Consider the following 21,809-nt stretch of genomic DNA (forward strand, 5'->3'; position numbering starts at 1 on the left):
CTTAGATCGTAGATCTTCAAAAGGACTTTTAGGAAGTGCTTTTATGAAGATATCAACAACATTGTCTTCACTCCTTACTGCAACCATCTCAATAATTCCCTTTAGTATTTTTTCACGAATAAAGTGATGCTCCAACTCAATGTGTTTTGTCCTCGCATGAAACACAGGATTTGAAGTCAATTTAATAGCACTCAAATTATCTCCATGTATAGGAACTGGATGATCAAACTTGACATGAAAATCCTCTCAGAGTCTACGAAGCCATATGCACTCCTGTGCTGCGTGAGTTGATGCTTTGTATTCCGCTTCTGTTGTAGACAAGGATACCGATCCTTGTTTCCTACTACTCCAAGATATGCTAGTGTTTCCACAAAAAAAAACAAACCCAGATGTGGACTTTCGATCGTCTCGATCTCCAGCAAAGTCAGCATCTGCATATCCTTGCAAGACAAATTTCGCATCTTTCTCATATAGTAGACCAATATCTAGTGAGGTATTAATATACTTTACAATTTTCTTCGCTTCTTCGAGGTGTGGTTTCCTTGGCTCATTCATGTATCGACTCACCACTCCAACTGCATAAGCAATGTCAGGCCTTGTTATAGTCAAACTTCCCACAAGAGCATGATAAGGAAGAGGATCTGGTAGACACGTTCCTTCGTCTCGACTAAGTCTAGGATTTACGTCGAGAGAAGTATAACTCTTTTTTCCATTAGTCATACCAAAATTTTCTACTAACTTCTTTGTATAGTTGATCTGCGATACAAACAACCCTTTATCGAAATTTTTGATTTGCATACCAAGGAAAATTCCAAGTTCACCAAGCTTCTTCATCTCAAAACAAAGCGAGAGCTCATATTGTAGACGAATAACCTCATCATAGTTACTGCCCGTCAAGATTATATCATCCACATAAAGAAGCACAACCACCATCTGTCCATGTTTCTTCTTTATAAATAGACTTGAGTCGGATTCTGAAGCTTTATACCCACAAAATTGAAGATATTCTGCAATCTTTCCATACCAAGCACGCAAGACTTACTTTAATCCATATAGTGCCTTCTTAAGTCTAAAGACCAATTAGGGACCATCAGTCTTCTCGAATCCAGGTGGTTGTTCAATATATATTGGACGATCAAGTTCTCCATAGAGAAATACATTCTTGACATCCAATTGCCACAATTTCCATAGAGAACTTGCTGCTAAGGCCAACACAATGCGAATTGACGTCATCTTCGCAACTGGGATGAATGTCTCCTCATAACTTTCTCCATACTTTTATGATAATCCTCGAGCGACCAATCTAGCTTTGTATCAATCTATGTTTCCATCAGCCTTTCGCTTGATTCGATACACCCACTTATATGTGACTGCTTGAGTATTAGGAGGCTTCGGAACAACGTCCCATGTTTCATTCTTCTTGAGAGCATGCATTTCCTCCTCCATTGCTGCCACCCATTCCTTGACATTTTTTGCTTCATTATAAGAAGTGGGTTCCTCGTCGTTTATTGCGTTTGCCAAGAAACAAGAAAAAGGTTGTTACAAAATTATCATCCCGGAATCGACAGGGCTTTACAATGTTCCTTTTTGATCGAGATTCCTCATTCTGTTGTTGACTTGATTCTTCCTGATGTGGACTTACTGGTAACCTTTCACCTTTGGCTCCTTCATCGACTGAAGTATTTTGAGCTAAGTCAGGGCTCCCCTTGTCACTATTATTACTACTACATTATCTTCCCGTGGACGTGGGAACGGGAAGATCAGTCTGAATAGTCTCTTCAACATTCTTCATGTAGTATAAAGAAATTTCGTCGAAAACAACATCTCTCGACACAGTGCATTTGTGGGTTGATGGATCCATACACCGCCACCATTTCCTTCTCTAGTCATAGCCGACAAACACGCATTTGACTGCCTTCGCATCCAATTTGCTCCTTCTCAAGTCTGGAATATGGACATAACAAGTAGATCCAAAAACTCGAAAATGTTTAACATTCGGCTTAAAACCAAAAAGCATCTCAAATGGAGATTTGAACTTATTTGGGCTAAGCGAAACTCGATTGATGACATGAGCAACACAACTCATGCCTTCTGCCCAAAACTGCCTTGGTATATTCTTCATATGCAGCCAAGACTTACAAGTCTCTGTAAGGTGTCGCATCTTCCTTTCGGCTATCCCATTCTGTTGCGGTGTCTCAGGGCAGGAGAGTTCTCTTTTTATGCCATTTTCCCTACAAAATAATTCAAACTCTTTTGAGCAAAATTCTCCACCATTGTCTGTCCGCAATACTCGAATTTTCCTTTCTTGTTCTCCTTCTACTATCTCCTTGAACTCGAGAAATTTAGAGAACACTCCGGACTTCTCTTTCACGAAGTACACCCAAGTGAATCTGGAGAAATCATGCACAAACAACAACATATATTTACTTCCCGAGTATGAGGCAGTTCGAGTTGGTCCCATCAAGTCACTATGAACTCGATCCAAATGACCCTTACTTCTCGATATAGAGTTGTCGAAAGGAAGTCGACGAGCCTTCCCATATTGACATACTTCACACACACTTCCCTCCTCAATTCTCAGATCTTCAGGTAGACCTTCGACAAGTTTCTTTCGAGACATAACATTGAGCTTAGTCATATTGACATGTCCAAGTCTTGCATGCCATAGAAAGGAGGTCGTTTTGTCGTTCACCCTTTCTATGTACGAATTTGAAGATGAAAGGACAAAGAGATCATTTACTCGAGTTCCAGTATGAACCACATCCGCCTTGATTTCTTTCATGTTCCTTAAGAACTTTACATCATGTGGATCGAACAACACCAGATTTCTAGCGTCTACAGTATTTGCAACCGAGAAGAGATTCTTCTAAATTTTTGGGACGTGGTAGACATTCTTCAGAGTAATAGATTCTCCTTTATCGCTTTCAATGACAACCGATCCTTCCTTTTTAACTTCGTGAACCGAGTTATCTGTCGTGACAATGCCACCGCCGCCATTATGAACTCGACTCGAAGAGAACACTGAATCATCTCCAGTAATATGATGTCCGCACCCTGAATCGACGATCCACCTTTGATCGATCTCCTATTTACCATGAGAAGCCTCTGTTTTCTTTTCCTTCGAAGTCGTCACATCGATATGAAAAAGCCTTACCCTAGTCCTCCTCAACACGTTAATTAGACTTTTCTCCGAGATTTGAACCAGCGAAATTTCCATTCAAATTTACTCGACAATCTCTCTTGAAGTGTCCAGTTTTGCCGTACCTGAAACACTTAAGGGACTTTTTAGGAATATTTGAAGAATCTTGACTTGTTTCTTCCTTCTTCGACTTTCCCTTTTTCCAGCTCGATTTCTTCACGAACAACGCACTGGTCGACTCCTCCTTTATACTCGTTCCAGCCATTTGTGCGGCCAACGAGTGAAGGTTGTTGAGCCCAACCTTGAATCGAGGTGATGAATGGTGTATATTCGGGTTGAAGTCCTCGAACAATATGCCTCTTTGTTCGAGCCTATGAGATTTTCTCATCTGGGTTCAATAAAGAAATTTCTGAGCATATATTCTTTACCTTAAGAAAGAACTCCGAGACAAATCCGATTTGTTTTGCAGCCACCAACTCGTTTTCAAGCATCTGGAGAAGAGCCTCGTTCTTCTTGTTAAAAAGACGATCAAGCATTTCCCAGATCTCACGAGCAGATCCAAAATCGATGATGTGCTCAAACAGATTGTGGGAGATTGACCTCTTCAACACAAATTTTTTTGCCTTCGAGTTGAGTCTCTTCCGCTTCTTCGATGCTTCCGCATTTTCAACAACATCCTCAAAAGCTACATCATCATCGTCTACGACGATGTCCCACAAATCTTCCCCAATCAGGTACGATTCCATACAAGTTTTCCATATCCGGTTGTTTGACTGGTTTAACAACTCCAAACCGAGTCCAGCTACACGACCACCACTTTCCATATCGAATAACAATGATACCTTCTTCAACAATGTTACCAAAACTCTGATACCATGTAACGAAGTCACAATCAGGACTTCGATGATCGAACTGTGAAGAAATATATTAGAAAGTGAATAGAAAATTTAGAGAATGAAAATAACCTTAATGAAAATTTGTCTATTGAACTTGTTGAAAATAACACGATTACAAAACTTAAATAAAATAAAGCATAACTTAAATATTAAACTAAGAGACATGAAGAGTCTCATTTACTAGATAAGATCAAGAGTTGGACAATCCAAAAGGCTCTTTAACAACCCAAGACTCCTTAATTATTATTATTATTATTACTTTAATTTCTAACAAGACTTAAGGCAATCACCATCAAATGATGAATAACAATGTATTCTAGAATGACCTCCACAAGGGAGGGAAAAAAAGACAATAAACTTAAAACCTTACATAACCCTCCAGGAAGAAATTGTCTGTTTTAACTAATCATACAATTTTGAGCATGACATCATAAATGTGATATCAACTAAATTATCATTGGTTATTGGATGATCTATATTTTAACTAGAACAAGGTCAATCAAGACATAAAGGACATTTGGCGGGCGGAATTTACGTTAGTCTTCTCAATTATTAGAAATGATTCATTCCAATTAGTGTGTGTGACATTCGGACTGGTTGTGTAGAATAAATTTCAGTGGGAGTCAACACTGAAACATGTTGTTATCAAATTATTTAAGAAGAAAGCCATTGTAAATATTCGAAATTTTGTGAATAGGGAAAATATACAAATGGAGAAGCTCTCCCATGTGGCAATCAAATACTAGGAGTTAATGAAAACTAATTTTATGTACACACCACATTTTTACACCCTAGATATCTAATAAAAAAAACTCGGCCCGAAATAATACTCATGTTTTTTTATTGAACCGGGAAAACAAAAATAGAAACACCTCGTGGAAAACCGACCCAGAAAGCTTAAAAGATAACGATCCAAAGGTCGAATTTCATAACGACTCTGTTTTCCCAACCCGTGACACGTTCATGTTATACGTTTTGAAAAATCTTGAATTTTGAGTGTCATATTACTATTTGCAAATTTGTGCAGAAATTGCTCGAAAAGAGGGAAAACAAGAGAACGGGTCAACCCGAGTCAATCAGCCAACCGATGAGTCAACCCGGGGCAAAAAGGGATCAAGCACGTGTCAAGAAGAAGTGGAAAAGAGTAGAATAGTTTTCTAAAGTGGGAAAATCGGATTATTTGAAAAGTGGGTTATTTGAAAAGGGGATTATTGGAAAAGAAAATCAAGAATCCTTAAGTTTGAAGTCCCCATGGAGCTTCCATTGGAACCCTAGACTTCATGAATTTATCTTGGCTTCAATACTGGATGAAATTCAATGATCTTGGATGTTTTGAAAATAAAAATTAGTCCTCTTTCATATGGTGTAGCCCAATCTCCCATTGGTGCCCTATATCTAGACAAAATCCGGTCATGAGTGGAAGGTGTTCCTGAAAGGTTTAAACCAAACATCCTTTCACTTTAAAATTCGTAACATGAGCTGTGGTCGATGATTTTGGGTGATTTAAGTTGGTTTGGAAATATGACTCATTTACCTTTCCAATGGAATCGTCCTCGAACCGTAGTTCGACCTTTAAGGCCCTCTCACGATCAGTACAAGAGAGGCAATGCTACAAATGCAAATTCTGGGGCTAACTGAAGCTATGTTGTACTTCTAAAAATCATATCTTTTGAACCAATGATCCATATTCAGTGTATGAGCTACCATTGGAAATCCCTTTGAATTGTATTTCCAACGACACCAAATAGTTCTCCCAGTTCTCCCTAAAGCTCAGTCCAAGTCGCTTGCAGCGAAGGTGATGCGTGAACTGGCACGTTTCTGTGAGGCTAGTCTCCTGACCAACACGAACTATTTCGTGAGCAAAGAAGAATATGGGGATGTAGGCAAGAGTCTTGCCTTTCCAATGGTATCAACCTCATTGTGGAGAAAGCCTTGTGTACAAAGTTATGGGCTATTAAAGTTATGAACGTGAAAACCGCGGGACCGAAAAGATTGAAAAGGAGGGGTGACTTTAAAACATCGTAACTTTGGGTAGGAAGGTCCGTTTGGTTTGATTCAAAAAGGAGATCCACGTTCATGATGTCAAGAATTGACCATAAAATTTTCATAATTTTCTGAGCAAAAAATAGGCCAAGGAGATTTATTTGGGATGATGGTGCCAATAAAGGATAGGAAAAACAGGGATAAAGCTGAAATATATATATATTTTTTCTTTCCAAGCGTGCCCTTGATTTTAGGGCGTATTTTCAATTTAACCCTTGAAGTTAAGAGGGGCCGTTTTTCAGATGAAGAGTTAAAAAAAAATCAATTCTTAAAGTGGATGAGTTGAGAAAGAAGGGGGGCAGATTTTCAGTTTTGGAGGAAGGTTCAATTCAGTTCTTGAGAGAGAAAAGAGCAGTTACTAAATTGAGAAGAGAGGTCGAACTCCATTGTTGAGAAGGAAGAACGTCATTGCATGTGTGAATTCGATTCTTTCAGTCAACAAAAAGGACGATTGCAGAACCTGTTGCTGTCCTACAACAAAACGACGAAGAACAGCTGCGCTCAATGACGCCAACTTCATTTAAGCTCGCTTGTCGCGTGGAGGATAGATCGACATTGATACAAAATACAGTAAACACTGAAGAAACGAGCGAAGTCCGTCAATCCATCTGTATTTTCAAAATCGACCTGTTCTTCCGAACCTCTATTCCTTTGCTTCTTTACCGATTCAGGTAACATTCTGGACTCATGTAATCTCAAATTTTTGATTGGAGGCATCAGTTATGAACACCGATGCCATTTATACATTGAAAATTCATATCACAGACTGATTTCTTTCTTATTCTGATTGTAGTTTGAATATTCTTGTTTGCTGTAATTGGCGCTAATTGTTTGCTTTTAGATGTTGAATTAGGTTATATTAGTTTTGAGATGAGATAGGATTCATCCTTGAACCTGAATGGTTAGTTCATATGTTCCTGTTGGAAAGGAAAATTAGAAATGCGAACTGTTCTTGTGATTCGTTGCTGCTGTAATCTGTTCAAATTGTGTTCATAACTTGCATTGGTTATAGGCTTGATTCAATCCACTTGACAGTTGATTGAGACTAGAATCGTTTAGGACATCGAATAGATTAGGAATTCCTTTGTTTCAATTCAACAATTTCAACACATTTGAAACTGTTGAATATTGATCTGCTGAAATGAAGAACACGCAAAAGGACTTTTGTTCCTGTTCTTCATTTGGTGTGGTTGTTTGTGGACAATCTGATCTGCAAACAGATCCCCAACGTACGACCGTAGTTGCGGAGGACCGGCGGACCGATGCAACTCACATGACTACGACTTGTGATCGGGCGGAGATCCAGAAATTCTTCGAAGGCGTCTCGCGGCTTGGTGTAGGAGCTGCGAGTTGAGCAGTGTGGATTTAGGATTAGTTAAACTTAGATGGCGAATCTCCGTGGGGAGCAGGCGGAGCTCCGGGCCAACCGAGCAGATTGTCGCGAGGGGATCTTCGAATGGAGGACGGTCGCATGTGCAGGACGCCGGAGAAGTCACCGGAGGAGAGCATAGGGTCGGCTGGATTTCTGGTTTCTTTTGTTATATTTCATTTCCTTCAACTTCTGTTGAAGTTTCAAAGAGGCCCCTGGGTCTCTTTTATTTTTAAATAAGCCTGAGAACTTAATTTCGAATTAATTTATTAATTCGAAATTAAAGTAGTCCCTGATCTCTTCCTAATGTTTTAATTGGACCCCTAAACTTTCTTTTTCTTTTATTTTTAATTTGGACTTAAATAAAAAAATAAAATAAAAAGATAAAACCAAAAATTAAATAAACCTAAGGTCCTGTTTGTTTCATAGATTTAACAAACGACTTTAAAATGAGGATTCAGACATCCAAACCACTTTCAAATTTTCCCAAAAATTCAAAAATGTTATTTTCTTCAAAAATAAATTTTCCTAGAATTTTTTTGGACTCGTTTGGAAAAATGTCTATCTTTGTTGTGTCATGTCGGGAGTTCTATAACTCCGAAAATTCCAAATTTGATTACAGTGAGCTTCTAATAATATTTTTGACTCGCATATGAAATTTTAGGGGAATTTTGAGAATTATTTTTGAAAATTACTCGTTTTAACGTGTTGTACTCGGAGTTCTCTTTAACTCTGAAAATTTTAAAAGGAGAAACATTTGGGACCTTAGGTTAGTTCATTCTCTTCTCACTTTTGCTCAAAAGAATAAAATTCTAGTCCTCCAATCGAATTGTTGTTCTCCTCATCTATTCTTGTTTGATCCTTCTCGGGAATCCTGATTCTCGCTTTTCTTTGAAAATGTTGATTTATGCCTTGCAATGCTCTTCAATGCCTTTCAATGCCTCTTAATGCTTTTCGATGCCTTTCAATGCCTCTTAATGCTTTTCGATGCCTTATCTTTGTCAAGTATCTCATGAATAGGATTAGCTCCTATGCAAATCGATTAAGATGTTCTCACACAAGCAAAAGAGTTCTGAACTCAGAACGAAAACGTAAAAATCCTTCAAACATCATATGGCCAATTACTTAAGAGTAGAGATTGTCTGTAAAGACAGGCGTATAGGACATAGCGCCCTAAGCCTTTTCCTAATACGTAACCAAACACCGAACTCTTAAAATGAATCTCTGATTTTTCTTTTCTTTAGTTTCTTTGGGAAGTAAAACTAAAGTGGCGACTCTCAAGTCAATTAGATCGATATATTTGCTAGTGTGTCGATTTAAAACTTGTACGGGCCAATTCAATTCGAAAAAGGGAGCGTATGCCAATTAAAAAGGGCATACGCGCCAGAAAATAGAAGGGAACGAAAAATGAACGCGTACATTATGGATAATAGATACATAGAAAAGTGTATAAAGGTTCAAATTTATAGGAGGAAGTATATGGAAGACGGGCTAGAAACATACTACGGGGATCAATAAATGCAAATGAACATCGAAAATGATTGGTGGGTAACATTTTCCATATTACATATTTGAAGCTGGAATAGTCATTCACTCTAAATGTGCTTAAATTGTATTTAATGTAGGTAATTAAACTTAAAAGACAACACACTATTTTGGAGGTTTTCTGAAGACACACTAGAAAAAAGGAGGGTTGGAGTGGTAAGAGAGTTGAACAAGTGGTGTTTCGTGTTAAAAAAAAACTATTAAGCATATGAAATAAATGTACTCAATCCAAATTCTCGACATGCTAATAATTAGGTGTAACACGATATCTTAATTGCAAGAAACCTTTGAGTATTTTCATAAAAGGAAATATAATATGGAGGAAGGAAAAAATAAAACAAATTACAAATTTTGGTTAGAAGTTGTTGAAGGTCCAACGAATGAAAGAGTATTTAGACTTGGGTATGTTAGGAAGAGTAGATCTTAGGACGTGAATTCATCCAACAATTAGCTATCATTGGAGGTTCTCAATGAAAGAAATGGAATGAAAATAAAGAAGCGATAATCGCAACTTAGGACGAAAAGATTATAACTAAAGAAGAAAAGATTATAACACATGAATAAAATATTATAGCTCAAGGCAAAAAGATTATGGATCAAGATGAAAAAATTACCTATTTTAATGTCAAACAAGAAACTCTTGCACAAGAGAACAAAGAGCATGACATTAAATTTAAAAAATTGAACGAAAAGTTTGGAATGATATACCAATTATATGAGAACTAAAGCCAGCCTTTTAACTAGTGACTTTCATTAACCCAAGAAAAGTAGCATGTATGTAATTTATCCATTCATCTATGTTTATATGTAACAATATGAATATAAACATATATAATTGCATTTTCTATATTACCAAATATCAGTTTCAATTAAATTTTTAAACATAATTTGATTAATTATGTAATGAAATTGTGAAACTTGTTAAGTTTTTAAGAATTTAAAATGTAATCAACTAGAATATCTAAATAGTTATGGGTTATCTTATGTTATAGGTTTATCTTATGTTTTTTTTAGGAATTAAAGGAGAATTAGAATGACACCCCATATCTATGACCCCACTTAAACTTAAAGCAATTCAGATAGAATCGAACTCGTGACATTTTGGTCTCTTATAAACCGACTTTTACCACTAGGCTATCTTAGTGGGACAAAAAAAGATAAATATAATTTGAGTTTAAATTGCTCTTATTGAGAGTTGAACTCAAGACCTCCCTTAACTAGTGACTTTCATTAACCCAAGAAAAGTGGGAAATTTGACGAAATGACCCTAACAATGGGTGTAATTCCAAAAATGGACCACGCCCGATAAACTTTGCAAAAAGGGCATTTTTGTCATGCGAAATGTCCGTCTTGCCCCGGTGACTGCACTTACTCGAATTACACTTACTCGAATTACACTTACGCATATTACACTTACGCATATTACACTTACTCGAATTACACTTACGCGTAATATTTAATGTGCGTCTTTTATAGTATATAAATCTCCAATTTTGACCCTTATTTTAAATCTCCAATTTTTAGGGTTTCGACTCTCTCTCTCTCAAACCCTATCCCCTCCGCTTCCGCTCCCTTTGCCACGACACTTCGTTCGTTCAAGATCAGCAGCTGTCATGACCGCAACTGCTCCGTTCGTTCAATAATACATGCATGTATATTATTTGTTTGTAGAATCTTCCACAACTTCAAACTGAATGTCATCGATTTGTAGGCGGAAGGTGTTGACAACACTTTCAGAAGGTAGTTTGATCTAGAAGAATACCTCCAACGCGCTCGTGAGCGTGAGTAAAAGGTTCTCCATACTTATCCCATTTTCTCTCTTGTATTCACAAAAATAAGAAATTAATTTTGTGTATTCTTGTTTTGATCATTGTATTTTCGTCATTCTAAGTAAGAAGAGGTAAAGTCTAAATCCAAATGTAAGTAAAATAGAATTCCTCTTTTGTAGTTAATATTTTATTGGTATTCACAATATGTTTGGTGTGATTAAAAATTCATTGTTTGATTTGGTATTTAGTAACAGTAACGAGTGTTGAGAATTACATCAATGATGGAAACCTTGTTGTTCATGGGAGGACCATACTAACTGGGGTTCTTGATAATATAGCTCTTACCCCTGAACCGACCACATGTCTTGTTACCACCGGTGCTTTCATTGGTGCTAAGGCTGAAACTCGCAAAAGCCTTCATATCTTTCCCATAGGTGCTTTAGAGTAAGTTTTAATTGCATATCTTTCTTTCCTTTTGAAACCATTTAGGATTTAGCATATATATATATATTTGTTGTTGATTTACAGGGGTCTTCGATTCATGTATTTGTTTCGTTTTAAATTATGGTGGATGACTCAAAGGATGGTAACAAATGGGAAATATATTCCACTCGAAACGCAATTCATGCTTGTGGAAAGTAAGGATGTTACAAATGATGATGATAAATTAGCTCCCATTATTTATATAGTCTTCCTTCCTCTTCTAGACAGTCAATTCCGTGCTGTTCTTCAGGGTATGAAAATAATGAAATGGAGATTTGTCTTGAAAGCGGTGATAATGCTGTTGAAACAGATCATGGTCTTTTTCTTGTTTACATCCATGCTGGAACAAACCCCTTTGAAGTTATATACCAGGCTGTAAAGTATATATATCAACTATTCATTCTTAGTTAAAACTTTTGATTAATTCATTTGTTGACTGTAATTGACTTGATTCCATTAATGATGCAGATCTGTTGAAAAGCACTTGCAAACATTTCGTCACCGCGAAGAGAAGAAGGTAATTATTAAACTATGATCTTGTCGTTATTTTGTTTACATTTGAGTTCTATACGTACAGTTGCCTTCATTTCTGAACTGATTTGGCTGGTGCACATGGAATGTTTTTTACAAAGATGTCACAGCTGAAGGTGTTGAAGTTGGCCTTAAAAGATATATCTTTGTTTATTCAATAAAAAGGAAAAAATGTGTAGAAATCAACCTCCTCTTTTGTGTTTATCCATTGCAGCTTGTCAGGTGGGAGTTCTCCTTCATGGTTTTTGATCATAGATGACAGTTGGCAACAGATTGACAACAATTCTGTTGTTCAAGAAGGAGCACAGTAAGACAAAATATTAATAGTTAACAGTAAGACAAAATATTAATATTAATCTGGAATGCGAACAAATGCTCTAGGGTGGTTGGAGTTTTCAATTGTCAAGGTGTCGGGTGGTGTAAGGATGAAAAGAAAATACGAATTCATAATACAAATCCTGGAATATTAACCGGATATGTCAAAGAAGAGTATGTCTTTGCTCTTGCCCAAATTACCGGGGCCAACATGAATGGAGATTCAATAGTGTTTGCTCATAAATCAGGTTGGTTGGTTTGTCAAATTTCAACTGCACTATATGTATGTACTTATGGTTCGAGATTTTAGGTGAGGTAATACGGTTAGAGAAAGGTGAGTCACTACCGGTGAAACTGAAATTATTGGAATACAAAGTTTTCCATTTCTGTCCACTCAAGGTAATATGAAAACTGTTATGTTCATAGTGAGTTAGTAATGCCTGAAATATGTAAGATTCGAGACATACCATAAAATTGTGATGTTTTGGTATTCTTCAGGAAATAAGTGAATCTGTTTTCTTTGCACCGGTAGGTTTGCTTGACATGTTTAACAACAGTGGTGCAGTAGAGGAGTTTGATGATAATGCAAATTCTGTTTCCAGAATTAACCAAGAAACCTACGCAAAACGGTAGCTCTAATTGTTAGGGGGTGTGGACGGTTTGGTGCTTATTCGTCTCAAAGGCCACATAGATGTTCATTGGATGGCATCGAGATAGGATTCAAGTATGACAATGATAGAGGACTGCTAACTGTTTCCATCCCAATTCCAAAAGAAGAGATGTATAGATGGAAAGTTGATATTGAAATTCAAGTGCAAGTGTAATGAATTATTAACTCAATGTAATATATAGTTCTTGGTGTATATAGAAAGAAGTTCTACCTACATACATTATTATATGTGATTTGGCGCTTTGAAACATGATATGTTATATGTATTATTGTGTAATGATTTTTAAATATATTATATACATATGTTTCTACGGAAGTTAGGATGATAGTCCAATTACAATTTTATTTGCTATATATATGTTATTAGATGTACGACCATATTAAAATTTTCAAATAAATTTATAGATGTTTTCTTGTTCAAACCCAGATTTGATACTGCATAAGGTGTTTCCAAATAATTTTTAAGAGACAGAAAGCTGCATAAACAAGTCTAGAACCATTGTCAAATTAGAAATCCAAACGACTAAGCAAACATTGTTGTAGTAAGATAATATTTTCATAGAAGTGCAAAAACATAATTTAACTAATCAACCACCATTGCTTCATAATCATCTACAACTTCCTTTCCCGCGCTCTCGATTTTATTATTTGCTATCTGGTTTAAATCTTCAATCATACACTTTTGTTTATCCTCAATTGTGTTCTGAATCTCATCCACCTGCAAGAGATAAACAATTTTCAGACCCTATTTTCAATTGCCTTCCGAGACTAAATTGAGTACAATCTGCCTTTTGAACCAAAGCCCAATTGATTCGTAGAAGAATTTGAGAATATCTTAGAGATGTTTCTTACTTTTGTACTAGCATTCCCTTTTTTACAATTGGAATTCCCAACATCCAAGGAAAGAAGTCTTTGACAAGGGGAATCCAATTGATTCTCCAAAAATTATCACAAGACAAAGCACAAATAACCTTGGGTCAAGATGGACATTTCGCGTAAGTGTAATTCGCGCAAGTGTAATTCGCGTAAGTGTAATTCACATAAGTGTAATTCGCGTAAGTGTAATTCACGTAAGTGTAATTCACGTAAGTGTATTATGCGTAAGTATTATACGCGTAAGTGTAATTTGAGTAAGTGTAATTCGAGTAAGTGTAGTCACAAGGGCAAGATGGACATTTCGCAGGGCAAAAAGACCCTTTTTGCAAAGTTTATCAAACGTGGTCCATTTTTGGAATTGCACCTATTATTAGGGTCATCTCGTCAAATTTCCCAAGAAAAGTAGCATGTATGCAATTTATCCATTCATCTATGTTTATATGTAACAATATGAATATAAAATTAACATATATAGTTGCATTTTCTATATAACCAAATATCAGTTTCAATTAAATTTTTAAACATAATTTGATTAATTATGTAATAAAATTGTGAAACTGGTTAAGTTCTTAAGAATTTAGAATGTAATTAACTAGAATATCTAAATAGTTATGGGTTATCTTATGTTATAGGTTTATCTTATGTATTTCTTAGGAATTAAAGGAGAATTAGAATGACACCCCATATCTATGACCCCCACTTAAGCAATTCCAGATAGAATCGAACCCGTGAGCGTGATCTTTTGGTTTCTTAAATCGACTTTTACCACTGGGCTATCTTGATAGGGCAAAAATAATAAAGTAATTTGAGTTTAAATTGCTCTTGTTGAGAGTTGAACTCAAGACCTCCCGCTTACTAAACGGGTGCTCTAATCAACTGAGCTACAAGAGCTTATGTTGTAGGTTTCAAATATACAGTGGTAAAATCGAATAAATGTAAATGCAATATTTGGAGTATTTTTGGATGTGTATATAATAGTTTTTTTATTAAGTAAGTACATATTTCTTTCACTTGGTCTAAATACTAATTGAGGTTTACTTTGGCGAATTATTGTGTTTAATATGCAACACTATTGTATTTAGGTGTGTTTTGTAGGGGGACTTGTTATGAACATAAGGACTATGAAGTGTGCTTCATCATTTACAAAAGTTTAAAGGTTCAACAGAAAAAGAAACAGTCTTATGTGTTTTTGTAAACCTAATAACTCTAAAAGGTTTAGACAAATTGTAATATGGATGGAACAACTTATGAATACTTAAATTTGAGGATTTTGTTGAACGTTGAATGTTTAATCTTGATTAATACTATATTTATTAGTTTAGTGGATGATAAGGTTATTAAGATTATATATGTATTGACATTTTGTTTTTTGAATTACCATTGGGAAAGAGAACATAATTAAAACTCAGAATTAACTTAATATTTTTGGTAATTAAAATATTAACAATGAAATTAAATATAGATCTTGCAAAATCTATCGCTAAGAGATTGTCCATTCAACGCATATTCTTGCAAAACATTATGACATTTGTTAATTTAATTAGAAATAGAACATAACATTTTAAAAAGTCTAACGCTAACTCTATTTCTAAAGGAAGCATGCAATTCTCAATTTAGTAGATGAAATTGACGCAAAATATTTTTCGCCTTAAAAATATATGAGGAAAAATTTGTTCTTACAATAGCCATGGTAACTAATATAACGCAAATAATTAGTGATTTGTCTCTTTTCATCTCAAATGTTAAAACAAAAGTAGTATATAATTCATACCAGATAATTATTATTTTTAAACCTTTACACATTCATATAGTAGATTCATCATCATATTTATAAATTATAGTCAAAAAAATTATTCATCTCAAACTAATTACATATATTAAACTAGTGGTATTCTTGATACTAAATTTATATTCCAAACTCATTTGAGTACAAAATAAGTGGGTATTCTCAACAGAAATATTGTCTCCCAAAATAAAATTTTCAATAAATAATATCAGTACAAAATTTATTGCTATGTCTGAAAATATAAAAAAATATGTTAATTGGAAAAATAATGTTTCACTAATATTTTAAAATATCGAGACAAATAAAAAACGAGTACAGAATTGATAAGAAACAATGTCAAATATGTCAAAAGAAAGAATAATAACTTGGGTTGTACAGTTAGCCACGCCTATTATACTACTATTTGTGTAATGTCACAATTTTTATGGGCAATGTTATTTCTGTCGCCGAACAAGTTGTAAAATATCATTTTAAATGAAAGATGAGTCGCAAAGATTGGTGTTGCATTTTAGTTTTTTTTTTTTAGTGACAAACATCATAAAGTTAAGTATTTGTGATACTTTTTTTTACTGGGGAGACATAAAAACTTTGAAAGTCTTGTAACTCATAAAAATATAGAAAGTAAATAAAAAAAATAAAGAATTGGCAGTCTCCAATGAAAAAAATCTATATATATAATAATGCTTAATTTTTAAAGTTTCTGGATTGCTGGGTCGACGCCGAGAGCCGTGGTTAATTTGGATATATATATGAAAGTAAATGAATATTTGGGTCGGATTGTGGGTTGACCCGCCCATAAACTTAAAACGGTTAAAAATAAAATTAAAAATGCTATAAGAATGGTTCGAACTTGCAACATAACAAAAACAAATATAACCCTTTAGCCAAATAGGCTAATAACACTTTATATTTTAAATTCAACATCAAATTTGATGAACGCGGGACATTTTAACAATATAAATTCAAGTTTTTAACTAACTAATATATATATATATATAATGATGCTTAATTTTTAAAGTGTTCGGATTGCCGGGTCGAGAGTTGTGGTTAATTTTGATATATATGTGAGAGTAAATGGATATTTGAGTCGGATTTTGGGTTGACCCGCCCATAAATATTTTTACCGTAATATTTTTTCACGATTTTTTATATTATTACTCGTGCAAATGCACAGAATAAATGCTAGTTTCTTCTAATTATGTTTCTTTTAGGGTCAAATACAGAATTATAAGTCTACAATGAAAACAATTTCTTCTAACTATATTGTTTTTAGGTCGGTGATTTGGTCAAATAAGGTTCATTGTATCTTTATATATATATATATATATATATATATATATATATATATATATATATAAATGATTTTAATTTGTTATGGTATTTTCCTTTAGTAGTTTTAAATTAATTGGTGTTGTGTGATTGAAATAGATATTTTATACTTGAGATTCTTTTATCATAAAAGCAATATTAGCTATTACATTTGTGTTAGTCAAATTTTATTTAATTTGATTGGAAACCTTTCGAGTAAGAGGGAAGAATTTGAACAGACAAATATTATAAATAATTTTCAACTTAGAAAATATATATTATGACTATGGGTGTTCAATATTTGGTCTGAACAAAATATCTCACCGAATTTGAATAAATCGAATTCGAATTTTATTTTTGATTTTCGAATCGAATTTCAAACCAATTCGAATTCAAATACGATATTCGAATTAGTTTTCAAGTTGGAGTTTCTACTGAAAAACCAAATCGAAAATCGAATTCATTTTTTTATTTTTTATTATATATAATAAATTATTTATTTTATTATATATTATACATTATATATAATATTCCTCTCTTATCTCATCTATATTATTTAAACATAATTCATCAGTATCGTCACCTCATCTATATTCTCTAAACTTAATTATTCAGCCGCACACCTCATATATATTCTCTACACATAATCCCTCTTTATTCTTTAACCTAATTAAATAATCTATCTAGACTCTTTCATCTCTATTCTCTTAACCTAATCCTTCAACCGCCATCTCCCTCTCTCATCTCTATTCTCTTAACATAATCCTCCCGCTGCCACCTCTTTCTTTTATCTTCATTCTCATATAAAAGATCCTTCATCTGTCTACTTTTTTTTCACCTAAAAAATGAGACTATTAATTTAATCTTACCATCTTTGTCATCTAGAGCTTATTCTTTGTCAAGACTCTTAAGTCTTGTTCATTCCCGCTCTTCAACACCTATTTTGAATTCAATATATATCTCCTTCGTTCAACATTTATCTTAACTTTTCAACATCTAATTCAAATTTTGTTATGAATTAGAATATTTCGAATTCAAGATTTGGCAATAAAAAAGAAAAAAATGAAAAATGAATTTGGTTCGAATTTGAAATATTCGAACCGAATATCAAATTCGAATTCGGTTCGGTTTTATTAGTATTTATTCAAATTTGGGTTGGTTTTCGAATTGGCTAAAAAAAATAAAAATTCAAAGAAACCGAACCGAGAAACTCAAATAATCCAAAAACCGAATCGATAAATACCCCTACCTATAATTACAATATATATTTTTTGAAAATTATTTTTTATTATAGAATTATGATAAAAAAAATTTCTAAATTCTCAAAAAAAAATAAGATAATACGATTTCACTATAGTTTATTGCCTTATTCTTGATATGGATGGGTGAGTCTTCCACACTCATTCTCTCACTTCATTCCCTTTCGGCACAATCCAACGTCGACTAGAAAAGAACACTTCCACAAAACATTTCAATCTCCACAAACCTTCACTCACCTCAGTCAAATCCTCTTCTCCACAAACCTTCACTTACCTAAGTCAAATCCTCTTTAGTTATGTCACATTACCTCATCGTCGACTGTTCCATTATTGATCTACCATTCTCTTTCTCTCATGAACCTTACACCCAACCCCCACCCACCCTTTCCAGTTGATCTGATTTTCTCAAGTCCCTTATCAATCCTTTCATGAACTCTAAGTCATTCACCCACTTTTGCCCTCCAACCCGACATACACATGTTTATGCACCTTCTTTCACATCCGTTGGATTAGATTGTCTATATTTAAACCCCACACCATCCATTATTGTCTGTTCGTCTCACACCAATCCTCCTTATCATTTCACTCATGAATAAGGATGTCAATTTGAAACCGCCCCACGGGAACTAAACTGAATTGCCCCGTTTGGAACGGTTTTTCCCCGAAACCGAATGGAGATGGGACGGGGATGGTATTTATGTCCCCCGCCCCGACCCACCCTGATTTCACCCCGATTCTGCCCCGAACACCATAAACATAATTAAATATATTAAATTATCAATATATTTATTTATTCACTATATTTTATAAGAGTAGTAATATTATATTTTTATAATAATATAAATTTTTAATATATTAAAATATATATTACATTAAAAAACTCGTTTATATAATTTTATTGTATAATTTTTATTTTATTTTAAATAAAAATAATTATTAATGGTGCCATGTGGGATTCCTCGAAACCTAAAAAAACCGAACGGGGTGAGGATGGTATTAAAAAAATCCCCGAAAGTGAAACGGTGCGGGCAGGGTTGTAAACGAATCGAATCGAAGCGAATATTACTGTATTCGATTCGTATTCGTGAAACTATTCGAATATTCGTATTCGTATTCGAAATTTTTTCAAATAATTAATGTGATTCGTATTCGATTTGAAATTGATATTCGTATTATTCAATTCGATTCGAGTATTCGATTTGATTTTTTTTTAAAACATATTTTATACAATTTATTCAAAAATTTGAAAATTAATATTTTTACATAATATATAACAATATTCAATAAAATTACCTAATAAAAATTAAATAATAATGTTCAAATTACGATTTCAATATTCAACTCCCAATACAATGCAATGCAAACCATTAATTAAAACTTCCGCATAACATAACATAAACAATAGTTATCAAAAGAACATTTCATTAAAGTGGTTTGTAAATCAATATTCGAATCCTTCATGGCTTGCAAATAAAATGGTTTGCAACATGACATTGATCGGTTGTTTTGGCTCCTAAACAAAAATAAAAATTAATTAAAAATTTATTTATTTATGAAAACATGCATATAACTCAAATAAATTATAAAATAAATAGAGAACTCACATAAGGGGTTTCTTGATCCCATGAATCTGACGAACCCAATCTGCTCCACAAATCAACACTTGTACAATATCAGATGTTAACCTTGATCGATAAGGATCTAACACTCGCGTTCCTGCACTAAATGTAGCCTCTGATGCCACTGTACTAATAGGGATGGCTAGAACATCACGAGCTAACTTGGATAAAATTTTAAACTTTAATTCTTAAGATTTCCACCAAGCCAAGGTATCAAACTGCACACTTGTATCCTTGTCTTGAGTTCTAAAAACCCCTTCCTCCAAGTAAATATCCAAATCCGACTTCAGAGGATCATGAACCTCAACAGTATCCAAATACCGATCAAACATAGACAAACCAGAAGGCACACATTTTTCTTTAGATCATGGTTTTCTCCCCCTTTCATAACAAATATGTAATTAGAGCTTAAAATGTTAAAAAAATATATCTATATTCTAAGTGAAATACAATATTTAATAGTCATATTAGATATGAGTTACAGCTGGTCAAGAAATACATGACCGGAGAAGAAAATGACTCACCGGAGAAATCACTAGAGTAGTGTCGAGTGGAGAAGACGACGAGCGGAGAAGAGAACTACATGGAGGCGGAGGCGGCGACCGAAGTAACGTCGACTGGAGAAGAGAAGAGATGAGATGGAGGCGGTGGTAAGTTTTGAGTGATTAGCAGCAGAATGACTAGATGTGGGTTTCAAGTTTTCAACCGGATATATATATATATATACTAGGGTTTTAAAATAAATAATATTTATAAAATTAAAATTAATAAAATGGTATATATATATATAATATATATAATCGAATATTAGCGAATACCGAATCGAATATCTTGATTTTGTATTCGTATTTGTTTATTAGTCGAATTGAATCGAATATTTTTATTCGAATTCGAATCACAAAATTACGAATACGAATATCAAAATTCGAATACGAATACCGAATCGAATCAAAAGTATTTGATTCATTTACAATCCTAGGTGCGGGGACGGTAAATGCATTCCCTGCTCCGAACCGCCCCATTGCCATCCCTACTCATGAACCATATATCCAGTAGCCCACCCACTTATGCCTATCGAATTGACCCTCTACCCGAAAACCCTAACCACAAATCCGGTCAACTACCATGAAACTTTCCTCACTAAATAGTTGACTTCACCACTTACCACAACCTTTGATTGGTAGTTGTTGATGCACACCTCTTAGAAGCTCCAAACCCTTTTACCTTCTGGAAGCCCCTACAAAGATTCTCTTATGGATGCTAAAAAATCTTTTAAGGTACCATATTATCTTTGGCAATAAATTTATTGTCTTAGAGGAAAAACAAGACATCAAAGATGACGATTATTTGCACCGAAAGGGGTTTTCAACACCCTCGTAGAATCCATTTAAGTCTTCCAGATGCGAGACTTTTAGCAAAATGGTCGTTCTAGCCACATTTGCGATATTGCAAAATAGGAAGGCTTAAAGATAAGACATACACTTTTATTTCAATTGACACAAATAAACGGGGGACTTTTGTGGCCTTAAAAAGGACAGTGATAGTTCGTTTATAATCATCCTCCCAATTGATTCAGAAGCCTCCTTCTATACATCCCTTAGATAATGCATCAAAACCCTTTATGTAAGTATTAAGGATAATGTTATAACATTTGCCAAGAATGGAATGCAAGGGTATATGGAAGAACCCGCAAGAGCGTTGAAGAGTTATGGAAAGATATTGTATCAAATTGCAACGCCCTCGCGGGAACGTGGAGAAGAATTCCAAGCACGGAGCATAACTGGAATATCTATAGGAATTGGAATTTATCGTTTTTTAAACTCACTAGAATTGAAAGCATTGTAATCAGATAATTCATTTATATTTTTAGCTTTTTATCTTTTATTCAGAATGTTACAACTTCAAAATCATTCTAGGCCTGTCTAGAATAATTTCTTAAACTCGTGATTTTTTCCCGTTTTTGAGAATTTTTAATTAAATGACGCTAAGTCGTTTTTCCCCCCAAAAAAAGTATTAAGGATAATGCAACTGAAGAAAGAGTCTTTCTCAATTAGAGTCTAGTGACAACTTGCAAAACTTGGACCGGGGTAAGTCCAATGGTAGTCGATCTCCAAACTTGGGCTTCCAAGTATTTCTCAATCTATTGAAGTTCGAGACTTGTGTGGAGCCTATCATTTATTCACGTTCTCGAATAAAGAAGA

The 21,809-nt window shown here is 34.4% G+C and overlaps 1 protein-coding gene, 1 non-coding gene and 1 pseudogene across 2 annotated transcripts; 1 reads left to right on the forward strand and 2 right to left on the reverse strand.

The window, feature by feature from the left end:
* Positions 1 to 246: 246 nt before the first annotated feature.
* LOC124945304 (uncharacterized mitochondrial protein AtMg00810-like) lies at positions 247 to 1,233 on the reverse strand. Its single transcript, XM_047485714.1, has 2 exons — positions 1,089 to 1,233; positions 247 to 980 (listed from the first exon to the last, which is right to left on the reverse strand). The coding sequence occupies exons 1-2, from the start codon at positions 1,231 to 1,233 to the stop codon at positions 247 to 249; spliced, it is 879 nt and encodes a 292-aa protein (XP_047341670.1).
* A 6,230-nt stretch (positions 1,234 to 7,463) lies between these two features.
* LOC124945312 lies at positions 7,464 to 12,914 on the forward strand (annotated as a pseudogene).
* Positions 12,915 to 14,453: 1,539 nt separating this feature from the next.
* Positions 14,454 to 14,527, reverse strand: TRNAT-AGU. The gene has a single exon. It is a non-coding gene; the product is annotated as a tRNA-Thr (tRNA).
* Positions 14,528 to 21,809: the final 7,282 nt, after the last annotated feature.

The sequence above is a fragment of the Impatiens glandulifera genome, chromosome 1 (genome assembly GCF_907164915.1).
Source record: "Impatiens glandulifera chromosome 1, dImpGla2.1, whole genome shotgun sequence".
NCBI lineage: Eukaryota > Viridiplantae > Streptophyta > Magnoliopsida > Ericales > Balsaminaceae > Impatiens > Impatiens glandulifera.